The following is a 13,466-nucleotide window of genomic DNA, read 5'->3' on the forward strand; positions in this document are numbered from 1 at the left end:
TCTGACAAAGAGCAAAATGATCAACCCCAGGCTGGACCAGAGGTTAGGGGCCAAGGCCACAGCTCCTTGGAGGGGCTAAAACAAAACAGCGGGACCCACCAGGCCAACATCAGACAGGCAACATGGCAGTTTTCATCCCAAAGGCGGAAAAGCAAGGAACGACAGAGCTAGGTTCCCAGGACCACACTTCAAAGCTTTTTATTCTCAGAAGGCAGAGGAGAGGGACTCTGGGACCCCAAATCCTTGTGTATTCTGTCTTCTGACTCTGGTGTAAACTTCTCAAGCTCTGGGGTTTCCTTCTAGGTAGGAACCGAAAGGCCTGCAGAATCACGGCACCTCAAAAGTTATCAGAAACCCCCATCGTCCCCAGGGGATAGCAACAGGATGCACATGGGACAAGCAGAGCGACAGGTCACAACGCCTCCCAGAACACTCTTCTGACGACAACAGAAAAAACTCCAGTTTTGAAGGAAGGTCTTGGCCGTTTCCTGAAACTTGCAAAAAAAAAGATCAAGGAAGGTCTCCCTCTACCATCAAGAAACCACAGCCCCAGGGCACTGGGGAAGCTGGTCAGCGTGCCCGCAGGCCTGAATCCTCACTGGCGCTCTCGCTTTTTTCTTTTGCACAGCTGTGTTCAATTTTCTGTCCTTGGGGTTTTAAAGGAACATTTCTTCTAGGGCCAGGATTCTCAAGTTTTATGGTTATACAACTCCCTCCCAGGGCCAAAGAATGTTTGAAAAGCCTAAACCCAGCAAAGTGAATTAGTAAAAGGATCCAAATGAAAGTGAAATAAAAAGTTAGGACTCTTTCCAATTTACATTCAACCTCTTACTTAATCCTATCATACCTTCTGTTTGTCCTTCAAGACGTTTGCTAGATTTCTCATGCAAATATAGGTGTGCATGTGTCTGTGAGTAAGAAACAGAAGACCAAAGGTGTATTTACATTCCCCCCGTTTCTGTTTCCTATTTTATGGCAAATTTTACTTTTAATAAGGCCTACATCTTACTTACACTGGGTTTAAGAAAAGATCACAAAAAAGATTCCTTTAGGATTTTTATGTGCTTGTTTGTTTTTCCTATTTGGAGAGCTGTATACCTCCTAGTTTTGGGTAGTTTTTTAAGAACGTACATATTTTTACTTAAAAAGTCAAACCGGGGTGCGTGTGTGGCTCAGTGGGTTAAAGCCTCTGCCTTTGGCTCAGGTCATGATCCCAGGGTCCTAAGATCGAGCCCCACATAGGTCTCTCTCCTCAGCAGGGAGCCTGCTTCCCCCCTCCCCCTGCCTCTCTGCCTACTCTGTCAAATAAATAAATAATCCTTAAAAAAAAAAAAAAGAGTCAAACCGGTGGCATTCATCACTGTAATACTCTAAGCTAAGTACATTATCAACATTCAAATATCATTGCTCCCCAGCATGCCCCAAAAGAGAGCATAAGGCCCTCCCCAGCCCATGAAATGCTAACTAGGTTTCTGAATGCAGCCATATAAGGTTATTTCGGAAAATCCAGAAGTCCCTTACCTGTCTTCTTCTGTTCTTCTCTCTTCCTGTCACCTCCATTCCCACATCTCAAAGAAAACTGCCCCAAGTCTCTGTCTACATCGGATCACAAACATCACTTTTATGTTTGCCTCCCTCCGTCTCTCAAAGGCTAGTCGTCTGCTTCATACACTCGTCTGATCTGACAAAGCCAAATTCAGGCTTTGGGGCCGGAGGTTGGTGACACAGCCCACACCACCCACATTAGAGTCCTGGCCGCCTCCCAAGACAAACAAGACGTTTCTGAGAAACAAAGTAATGTGCACAGATCCACCCCGAGCAGGAAGAAACGGAATCAGTCCCCCTCCGTAAAAGGATCTGAAACGTGGTCAGCAGCACCTGCTTAATACAGTCCAATTCTCCAAAAACCATTAAAAACACAGTCATCTGACCTCATCTGCCCTGAGTCATGGTGATCACACAAGGCCAACTTCTCTCAAGAAGCAGTCGGGAGAAGAGACCAAACCCTCTATTTGCAGTCACTCTCTCCTGCTCTTTTTAAAATCAAGATGATCAAAGCACCTGATAGGGGCACCTAGTTGACGCAGTCAGTTAAGCATCCAACTCTTGGTTTCAGCCCAGGTCCTGATCTCGGGGTCACAGGATTAAGCCCTAAGTCAGGCTCTGTGCTGAGCAGGGCGTCTGTGTGTAAAACTCTCTCCCTCTCTTTCTGCCTCTCCCAGCTGCGCACCCACGCATTCTCTCCCTCTCTAAAATGAATAAATACATCTCAAAGGAAAAAAAAAAGCTTCTGTTAGCATGGCCCTACAGGCAAAAGTATAGGTTGAAGTTCAAATGATTCCTCTCAGATAAGCACTCTAATTCCCAAGGTGATTGGAAGTTGCCGCAAGTCAGTAAAATCTCTACACCTGGGTGGGGAGCCGCTGAAAAGACTGGCTTGTAAAGTCAGGGTTTCTCTGAAGCTGCTGATTTCCTCATGGAGGAAAATCCACTTCTAACCAAGTAGGACCCACACCACTATGTTGTTTTCTTGTAATCTTGATTGAAAAACCCTGTGCTCCGGAATAAATTAAGATGTTTCTTTCTGGGGCGCCTGGGTGGCTCAGCTGTAAGCATCTGCCTTCGTCATATCATGATCCTAGGGTCCTGCTAGAATCGTCCCGCATCGGGCTCCCTGCTCAGCAGGAAGCCTGCTTCACCCTCCCTCACTCCCCCTGCTTGTGTTTCCCTTTCTTGCTGTGTCTCTGTCAAATAAATAAAATCTTAAAAAAAAAAAAAAAAAAAAGATGTTTCTTTCAGAACAAGAATGTTTGAATGAAAGTAATACTGAAATGTTCTGCCTTCAAAATCTCCCAGAGCCTGTCCCCTACAAATAGAATGAAACACAACCAAACAAGAAGGACCATATTAAAGTTTCTTTAAAACACACACACACACACACATACACACAAAGGGGTGTCTGAGAGGCTCAGTCAGTTGAGTGACCAACTCTTGGTTTCTTCTTGGGTCACGATCTCAGGATTATCATATCAAACCCCTCAACAGGGTCCCTGCTGGGGGCAGAGTTGAAAAGTTTTTTTTTTGTTTGTTTGTTTGATAGAGAGAGAAAGAGCGAGAGAGGGAACATAAGCAGGGGGAGTGAGAGAGGGAGAAGCAGGCTCCCCACTGAGCAAGGATACCGATGTGGGGCTTGATTCCAGGACCCTGGGATCATGACCTGAGCCGAAGGTAGATGCTTAACAACTGAACCACCCAGGCGCCCTGAAAAGTTTTCTAATTTCATGCCAAGCCAGTTAGAACACACTGGATTTCAAATATATAGTTTTCTGTTAGATCATTTATATTCCACATAAGAAAAGACACACACATACACACACGCGCGCACATCTTGTGAAAGAAAAACAAACAGCACCATTTGGTCTCATCCAAAATGCGCCTGGGTGGCTCAGTGGTTTAAGCCTCTCCTTCAGCTCAGGTCATGATCTCAGGATCCTGGGATCGAGAGCTTCGAATCCGGCTCTCTGCTCAGCAGGGAGCCTGCTTCCTCCTCTCTCTCTCCCTGCCTCTCTGCCTACTTGGGATCTCTGTCTGTCAAATAAATAAACAAAATCTTTAAAAAAGTCATGTGCTTAAAACATGTGTTTGCTCAAAACATTAAATGGACTTTATTGCCTAAGTAGCAACTGGTTTTCTCAAGAGAAGGTGAAGACTGGGTTGTTGCTCTATAACATGTTATAGAACATGTATCTTTCAAAAGTGCTTTTCCACAATCTTGACTAGTAAAGAGGCATGGAGGAAGAACATTCTAAAGTCAATGCACTTTTGAGGTTTACAAAGCACAACTTCCTCAGGCACTGGTATGGGGACCTTTTGAGAAAGTTCCCATATTTCTCCCCACCTCACATAGTCTCAGTGGTCCCTGCACTGAGTTCCCCCACGTCTGAAGACACACAAAGTAGCAATGTATAGAGAGCCCGAACCTTCACTGCATCTAAAACCATGGACTGCCTTTTCTCTCTATTCTGACGTCAAATGATGATTTTTAAATGATTCACTCCAAACTTCAAAAAAAGCCCATTATTAGTGAAATTCTCCTCTCAGATTTCTCCCAATCGAAATAAAAGAAAATCAAAACCATCAGAGAACAAAGCAAAGAATGACACTCTTCCCTGGACCCCAGCCTAGCTCTACTCTCCTGCCCCACCCCAACCTACGTTGGCAGCTTCCTGGATGCAGGATTTACACCTGAAGTTACTGGCTCCAACGGAAGAGATGGCCTTCAAACCCTACCAGCACTCCGGCGATTCAGTGGAGCAGGAAAGGATCCCAGAGCAATTTTCACCAGAGTGCAGTTCCAGCCAAGCTTCTAAGAACAGTTGCCCCACCTCTCTCAACTCTAGCATTTCACATTCCCTCTTCAACCCACTTTCTGGAGTCACCCCTACTGAGCTACTCTTGCCAAGGTCATCGACAGCATCCATCTTGGCAATTCCAATGGACGCTCCGTCCTCCTCTTCCTGATTATCCAGTAGCACCAGCTCTGTGGACACCACCCTCCTTACATTCACCTGAGCTTCAGGACCTTCTACCCCTCCACTTTCCTTCCTCCCTGTTGACCCCTTCTCAGGTTTCTTTCTGGCTATCTTCCATCTCATTCTGGGCCTCATTTGTGCACACACACACACACACACACACACACACACAAATGGGCACGCGCGCACACAGAGTTTTCATCCTTTCTTACAGATGTACCTATAATCTAAATGCTACCTACATTCAGGATTGCTCCGCTGAGTTCCAGACTCAAGTTCAATTATCTACCTAAGATCTCTACCAGGATATTTACCAAGTACCTCAAACTTAGTACATCTGTAACAGAACTCTTGACTCTCAAAGCTGGCCCTCCCCATTTGAACAAAACAAAACAAAACAAAACCTCTTCCCCAGTTTTTACTCCCTTCAGACATTGCCAGGGCCAGAATCTGGGAATCATTCTTAATTCCTCCCTTGGCCTCACTCCCTATCTCAGCTACCACCAAGTGCTGATGGTTACACCTCTAAGCTATCCCTTTTTATATATACAACAGCTTTATTGATATATCATTCATGTACCATACAATCCACCCATTTAAAGTGTATCAGTTAATGGTTTTAGAATATTTATAGACCTGTATGACCACTATCAAAGCAATTTTAGATATTTTCATCACCCCAAAAAGAACATGTTTCCATTAGCAGTCATTTTCAATTTTCCCCTAGATACTCCAGTGCTAGGCAACTATTAATCTTTCTGTCTCTCTAGAACTTTCTAGAACTTTCATATAAATGGAATTATGCATTATGGTCTTTGTGTCTGGCTTTTTCGACTGAGCATATTTTCAAGATTCATCCATATTGCAGCATGTATCAGTACTTCATAACCTTTTACAGTTGAATAACATCTTATCACATGGATATACAATATTTTATCTGTCAGTTGACAGACATTGGGTTTTTTCCATTCTTCAGCAATTATGAATGATACTGCCATGAATATTTATATTTTTATGCAGATATATGTTTTCATTTACCTTAAAAATATATGCAGGATCATAAGGCAACTCTGTTTAACTGGACAAAGAATTGCCGGACTGTTTTCCAAAGCAGCTGCTTTGGAAAGATTTTGCATTCTCACCAAGAGTGTAGGAGAGTTCCAATTTCTCCACATCTTCACCAACACTTGTTACTGTCTTTCATAGTGGCCATGAAGTAATGTCACATTATGGTTTTGATTGCATTTCACCAATGGCTAGTGATGTTGAGAATCTTCTCATGTGCTTACTAGCCATTTGCCTATCTTCTTTGGAGAAATGTCTTCTCAGATCTGTGCCTATTTTTGAATTGGGTTATCTTTTTATTACTGAGGTGTAAGAGTTCTTTATATATGCGACATACAAGTCCCATATCACAGGATATAATCTGCAAACACTTCTTCCCATTCTGTGGGTTGTCTTTTCATTGTCTTAATACCATCTTTTGATTAATTTTGTTGATGTCCAACAAAATTTTTTTTCTTTTTCACTTGTGCTTTTGGTGTTGTATCTCAAAAAAAAAAAAAAATTGCCTAAAACAAGGTCATGAAGATTAATACCCATGTTGTCTTCTAAGAGTGTTATAGCTTTAGGTCTTACATTAAGGCCATTGATCCACTTTGAATTAATTTTTGTATACTGTGTGAGGTAGCGATCCAACTTTATTCCTTTTCATGTTGATATCCAGTGTCCCAGACCATTTGTCGAAGACAATATTTCCCAAAGAATTGTCTTGGCACAACTGTCAAATATCAGTTACCATAAATGTATGGGTTTATTTCTGATCTATAAATTCTATTACAAAAATATGTATGTCCATCCTTATGCCAGTTCCACACTGGCCTGATTATTGTGGCTTTATATTAAGTTTTGAAATCAGGAATTCCAATTCTTCTTAGAAGAATTCCAATTCTTCTAAGAAGAATTTCAATTCTTCTAAGATATTTTGGCTATTCCAGATCCCTTAAATGCCTATGTCAATTTTAGGGTCTGTCTGTCAATTTCTGCAAAGAATCCATCTGAGATTTTAATAGGGATTGCATTGAATCTATGGACCAATTTAGGGAGTACTGCTATTTTAATAATAGTAAATCTTCCAATCCATGGACACGAGATGTTTTATCATTTGTTTAAATTTTCTTTAATTTTTCTCAATAATGTTTTGTAGTTTTAAGAGTAAATTTTATACTTCTGATTACATTTATTCCTAAGTATTTTACTTTTTTTCATACTATTTGAGGAGGAAATATTTTTTGAACTTGTTTATTAGTTCTGATAGTGTAGTGCATCACTTAGCTGTTTCCATATCCATGATCATTTCATTGCAAACAGAGTTAGTTTCACTTCTTCCTCTCCAATCCAGGAGCCTTTTATTCTACATCCTTTCCTAGATGCCCTGGCTAGAACTTCAGTACAATACTGCATAGAAATTCGATGAGAGTAGCCATCTTTGCCTTGTTCCTGGTCTTAGGGGGAAAGCTTTCAGTACTTCATATTAAGCGTGATGTTAACTGTGGGTTTCTCAGACGCCCTTTTCAGGTTGAAGGACATCCCTTCAATTCCTACTTTGCTGTTATTCTTTGTTGTTGTTGTTGTTTTCATCTTAAAGGGGTGTTAGAATTGTCAAATGCTTTCTCTCCATAAAACATACCTTTTCACACTTAGGTTTCCTGCCGTATACACTCTGTACACCATCTCCAAGGCTCAGTATTTCTCATCTTTACAGGTGTCTGCTTCAGGAAGTCCTAGACCATCCTATTCAAAAGTCTCTATCCATCACTATCTCTTCTCCTGTCTATCATATAAACCTCAAAGCACTCAGCCATTATTATTATAAGTGCAAATTCTGATAACCCTCGTATAAAGTTCGGTATTTGCCAGCATGTGTTTATCATCTTAATCCTCACAACAATCCTTACTAGGTAGATGTTATTATCACCATTTTGTACACATGGAAGTTGAAAGAAGAGTTTAAGTGTCTTGTTCAAGGTTATACAGTTTTTAAGTGGCCGAGTCAGGTTGTAAACCCAGGTCCCCCAGCTCCTAAGATCATTCTCTTAAACATTTGCTATCATTTGCTATCCTATCTAGCAGTAACTGCTCTTACTTATTTCTTACCTTATTTGCCAATCTCATTTATTGATATATTTTTAGTATCTAATACTATGCATGACTGGTTTTCATTAACTATTTAAGGAACAAATGGAACCCTGGTCTCAAGATGCTCCACAAGAGAGGACTCTGGTAAGTACTGCTGACTATACACACCCAGGAGAGTCACAAGGCTCCTTTGTTTTTGAGATCCTTCAGTAAGAAAGGTTGCTTAACTTTAATTCAGTGTTTAGCACAGACCCATCTTCTCACCACCTCTGTCCCCACTGCATTAACAGTATAGGGAACTGTGTTCCATGGAACACAATTCGAGAACCATTGCCCCAGAGAGGCAGTCTAGAAAGTACAGTTCCCAGAAGGGTGCTTCTGTTCCCCTTCCTGTGTCCAGCTCCACTGTCGTCTAAAATGTCTCTGCCATAGCCTCAGCTCAACACAAAAAGAAAACCCCAAAATTAAGTTTTCTTTGTCTTTCCTGGCGCTCCTAAAGGGCCCATAGGACACTAAGGAGAAATAAAGATTTTTCCAACTATCAAAAAGGTTCATCTCCTGTGTATATTTGTGGTTCTGTAATTTACCACAGGGAGAGTTTTAATTTTCTCAGAGCTCTGGTTTCTCGAATGTGATTCAAACAAATTCACCCTGCATGATGTACTTTAATCTACATTCTCTGGATGTAAGCAAAGCCAATGATGTGTTAACCACAAAATTGTATTTCTTTCCTAAATACTTACTATAATGCTGATATTTAAATCATAGCTTCAGATGTAGAATGACTTCAAAATCTTTGTATCTCAGCTCTGTAAGTCTTCAAAGTCTTCTATTCGAACTCTCTCTGAAAAGGAGGAAAGAAAGAAAAATTTCAATGTTGAAACTACGGAAGAAAATAGCAAACATCACACATAGGAGCAAAGCAGGATATACTGCTGTGATTCATTTTCTGCTTCTAAAGAGCTTTGACTCTTTCAATTAGTCATCTACATCAGCTACAACAAATCACAGGCAGTGGTTAGAGTATCCTTCAAAACCTCTTATAAGAAATACTCAATAAAAATCTGTTTTCCTTCATCTTAAACCTGGTGAATAAAGTCATTTCTATGCCATGGTTCTCCAAAGCCCTAATTTTTCCAAAGAGACTGACATTTTATGCATTTGGTCTAACAACAAGAATTATCTTGAGTAAACACAAGCACTTTCTAAAATACAAATTTACAACAGCTCCAAATGAGGGGATTTGGAAAAGAAGTCTTGTAACAAAGGGAGACTTGAGAAAACAGAGAAGGGTGGGTTGGAATTCATCAAGGAGTTGGATATGTAGAGCCTGAAGGAACTGACAAAGGCCAATTCTTAGAAAAAGAGATACTGAATAAAGAAGCTAGAGACTAGTGTAACCCTTCTAGGGCATCCAGAGTGAATGACTGGGCTAGAACTTGGTCTATGGCCATTAATCCAAGCAGGGAAAATCTTCTACATCTGTTTTCCTCACAGGCTTGGGAACGAGCAAAACCCCCACTCACACTGGAAGTACAACAGAGGAGGGCTGCAGCATATGCACATTTTTCCATCTGATTCTCCTAGCTGCATACAAGATAACTCGCTTGGTTCATTCCTTACACTCAAAATGGCTGACTGCCTTTGTGGCATTCCAATGACTCAGCCTGGGAGAGGGACACCAAACACAAGCAAGACTTCAGCCCTGAGATCCCAGACTAAAGAGGAAAGCCCCTAGATGCATTAGTTTTTTAGTGGTCAGTGTTAGTGGTAAAACAGCATTGACTTCGGAAAACCTTTTGTTTCAGACTACTAAGGCACTTCCTCCTAGCTCCTCCCAATGTCTGTTCAGCACTTCTTTGTACTACATTCTGAAAAAGTCATCTTAGCAAAGAATTCACTCAAGCACGGAAGGCACTGGATGGGACAGGAGACAATGACACACCAGCATTGTAAAGGACCAGACCTGGCATCAGTCCTCAGTTTTTAGAAACACAGGGGAGACATGGTGTCTGATGCTATCTTACTTATCTCGTGTAGAGAGAATGGGGATCATCTCCAGAAGCTCATGCTGAGACAACTTGTAAGGCAATCATCTTGTAGTGACGAGGGGGCACAGGGGAGCCAACACATGTGAAGTTCCCCCAAAGCAAAAAAAAAAACATTACTGTCACCCCTGCCCAGTAAAATTCAGACAGCTATGAACTCATTACTTAAAGCCACAAAGACAGTTTGTGGTAAACACAGACAAACTATGGGGTTTAAGTAGACTGTTTTTCATGCCAAAAAAAAAAAAAAATCTTTTTCCCTTCTCCCCCACAAATCTGTTTATTACTAAAAAGCTCTGGAGCCTTGTGAACTGGGCTAGACCAATTTAAGCCTGCCTTTCCCCAGGGGGCCCCTCCTTAGTATACTAAACTGAGGAGGAATTTGCCTGCTTCAGAAAAGGAGACCCACTTTCTGTCCTGGCCACAGAGAATGAAAAATGAAATTATTCCAAAGGAAAAGGGCCAAGAGAACCAAAAGAAGCCAAGAGGTAAGGACAGGAGAAGAAATCCTCATCTCTCAATCTTAAGAGCCCAACTCTCTCCCCAGACTCCCATGTCTGTTCTGCCCTCGGCTCATGTCCTTCAAGCACCCTATAGATCAGGGGTTCTCAAGCTTGAGAGGGCAAAAGGGTCCCCTTGGAATTCTACACCTGCAGTTCAAGAAGAAAGAGACTCTGGGGCGCCTGGGTGGCTCAGTGGGTTAAGCCGCTGCCTTCAGCTCAGGTCATGATCTCAGGGTCCTGGGATCGAGTCCCGCATCGGGCTCTCTGCTCAGCAGGGAGCCTGCTTCCTCCTCTCTCTCTTTCTGCCTGCCTCTCTGCCTACTTGTGGTCTTTCTCTGTCAAATAAATAAATAAAATCTTTAAAAAAAAAAAAAAGAAAGAGACTCTGCATGGAGATCATGAACCCGAGGACCAAGAAGGAGTCTGAAAGGCGTGGACCTGCATCACTAGTTTCAGGAATCTGGTTCACCCAAAGACCAGGGGATAGTCACTAGGTACTAAAGCTTCGTAATATAGCAACTGACAGGAAGACAAAACAAGAAATCAGCTTTCATGTACTCGAGATAACTTGGGGAAAGAAAAGAGCAAAACCACAATCAGGAAAGGGTCCAAATTAAGTGACAGGCTCATGTTTAGTAAACTAGTCAAACCTGCAGAACAGCAGCAAAACTTCCAGAGGAAAACAGGGCAATGGGGAAAGGAGAATCAGTGTGCAGCAGGCAGAGGAACCCAAGTCAAGGTCTTAGCTCGTCTTGCCAGAGCTCACTCCATCCTTCTAAAGTATTCCTTCCCGGTCAAAAACCAACTTTCGCCTGGCTTTTGGACGAGTATCAACCCCTGCGCAAAACCCCTCACATGACTTTGTGTCCAATTCTCAACCACCTGTGTCTAGAGGGAAGACATACCAAAGAAAACCATACTTTTATCTTACGTTTCAAGAGAGGTTTGACAGAACATGCCGATGGAGGTGTCCACAGTGAAGGGACACTTCTGGTGAGTTTTATTCACGTACTACTTTACTACAGTGTCAGGGGCCTCACGGTCCAGAGAATTTATCGCGGTCTTCCTCCTTTCCCCCTCCAGCAGGCATCCAACCGTGGCTCCCTAATTAGGATCCTAGGGATGAGGCTTCCATGAGACCCACTTCCGCCCTGGTTACTTTCTCCCATCTTTCTTTTCCTGGATGCCTACAGTAAGGGAAGGAGGCTCCTTAAGATCTTTTCAGGAGCAGGGCGTCTGGAGTCTGCTTCAGATTCTCTCTCCCTCTCCCTCCTGCTCGCTCTTTCTCTCTCCCTCTCTCAAATAAATAAAATCTTTAAAAAAAAAAAAAGATATTTTCAGGAACTATGGGCATTTCCTACTTACCCCCATACAAATCTCAAGATACCTTTCAGGATTCAGCTTCAATGCCTCCATTTCCATGAGACCCTTCTCCGACTGTCTTACTCCTTCCTCAGTAAGCTTCCTGTCTCTTCACTTCCTGTCAATTATCTAATTATAGATGACCACTATAGTGAATTCTAAACCACCTAGGATTTGATTAGCCAGAGCAGCAATAATATAACAAAATAATAATAATAATCATTGTTATTATTAGAACATTATAAATAATAAAATATCTCCAAATCAACAAAACCGTGTACTTATTAGAAGGCACCCACTGACTGGAACTACACAATAACCTGTAGACTTCACCACGGGTCTATAGCTGTGTGGGGACAGTCCCATTCCATCACCTCACAGATATGTACTTACTATATTGGTGTCTGAGGTGTCATTCTGCCAGCATTAATTCCAGGACCACACAAGTTCATGGAAAAAACCATTAGTAAGTGACTGAACTGGTCATGCACAGGAGCCAAGGTTAGAGGCAATTGAGCAATGACAACAGGAGAAAGGTGACACAGGAGAGAGGGCAGCAGGGACACTGCGGGGGGAGGGGGGTTCCCTTCAAAGATCACTGGGCCCACTGACATGACATTAGAAAGAAGAAAGGACAAGTATTGAAGACACACTTGGTCCATCTAGGTTTCCATTTAATATAGGGGAAGGCGTACAAAAATCTTGGTTAAAGAACAAAAAATAGACCATTTTAATAGTACTAATCATTGGCCCCTCTTATTTGTCAAGTAATTTATAGGAGAGTTTGTCATCCTGAACTATTATGCTTGTACTACTTTTGCACATTAGGATAATAGCCACAGAATGGTGAAAGTTTTCCTAAATATTGGATTCTTCAAGAACTAAATGCTGGTAGCCTTTGCTGAGTAATGGTATACTAAATGCATCCCAAAGTATAATTCAACTGTAGATATCTTTTGTACTCCTCTTGATCAAGAGAGATGTCTTTCATATGTTTATGCACTTTTTCCCTCTAAAATGAGACTGTGGGTTTTTATCTTACATGTTTTTAGTGTTTCATAGGCATGAAATACTCATCGCATTATGAAGGCTCATCCCATTAGTATTTCATAGGCATGAAGCCAGTGCTCAAACAATAGATTCTGAAAGAGTGACGGGAGGGCCAGTGCACACAGGGCAGCTCATTCCCCTGCAAGCGCTCTGGCAGTCAGCACGCCACCAGCTGCAGAAGGATGCTCACCATCAAAATAGCAACTGACGCGGGGACACATGAAAGAGAGGGAGTTAAAATAAGCATCTCAATCCTCTCCGGTGAGATCCAGAAACTCCACCACCCTGCTGTCCTTGGGGCTCTCTTCCTAGGGGGACACATTTCCCACTTGATGGGCTTTCTGCTGCTACTTCAGTAGGTTTCCTATTACGCCATACATCCCATTATAGCAACAGATCTTAAAAGAGAGCATCCGGTCCACTTATGTTTTCAAACACGCTCCTACAAAACCTTGGGAGGTGTTACGCTTCAAAATCCAAAGGATGTGGGTATTACCTAAAATCACCCGTACAAAAATTAAGTTAAGGGGCACAATTCTCAATTTTACCTTCTGTCATGTATTTTTTTCAAACTCATTGGTGCCTTCTACTACTTGCCTTGTAGCAACCACAAAATGCATAAACAAGTAGCAAACAAACATTAAAGAAAAGTTCAGCTTGCTATTTGATGGACACATGTACTTGTGAATATGATCTTATGCTGTTTGTAGCTCCCAAATATAGTCCTGTGGACCACATGTTTGTGTCCCCTGAAGTGAATACATTGAAGTTCTAGTCCCTAAGGTGATGGTATTTGCTGTTGGGGCCTTTTGGGAGGTGATTAGGTCATGAAG

General features: G+C 42.0%; 1 protein-coding gene across 1 annotated transcript in view; it reads right to left on the reverse strand.

The window, feature by feature from the left end:
• Nucleotides 1-8,402: 8,402 nt before the first annotated feature.
• The window catches only part of LOC309857738 (uncharacterized protein), a gene marked incomplete at its 5' end in the record, with an annotated part of 65,299 nt that continues 60,235 nt past the window's right edge, over nucleotides 8,403-13,466 (reverse strand). Inside the window, one exon of the mRNA XM_082750497.1 lies at nucleotides 8,403-8,514. Within this exon, the coding sequence (XP_082606623.1) occupies nucleotides 8,474-8,514 (41 nt within the window). The 3' untranslated portion in view covers nucleotides 8,403-8,473. The remainder of the gene's footprint in view (nucleotides 8,515-13,466) is intronic.

Source organism: Mustela nivalis, assembly GCF_964662115.1.
Source record: "Mustela nivalis genome assembly, contig: HAP1_SCAFFOLD_1158, whole genome shotgun sequence".
Lineage (NCBI taxonomy): Eukaryota > Metazoa > Chordata > Mammalia > Carnivora > Mustelidae > Mustela > Mustela nivalis.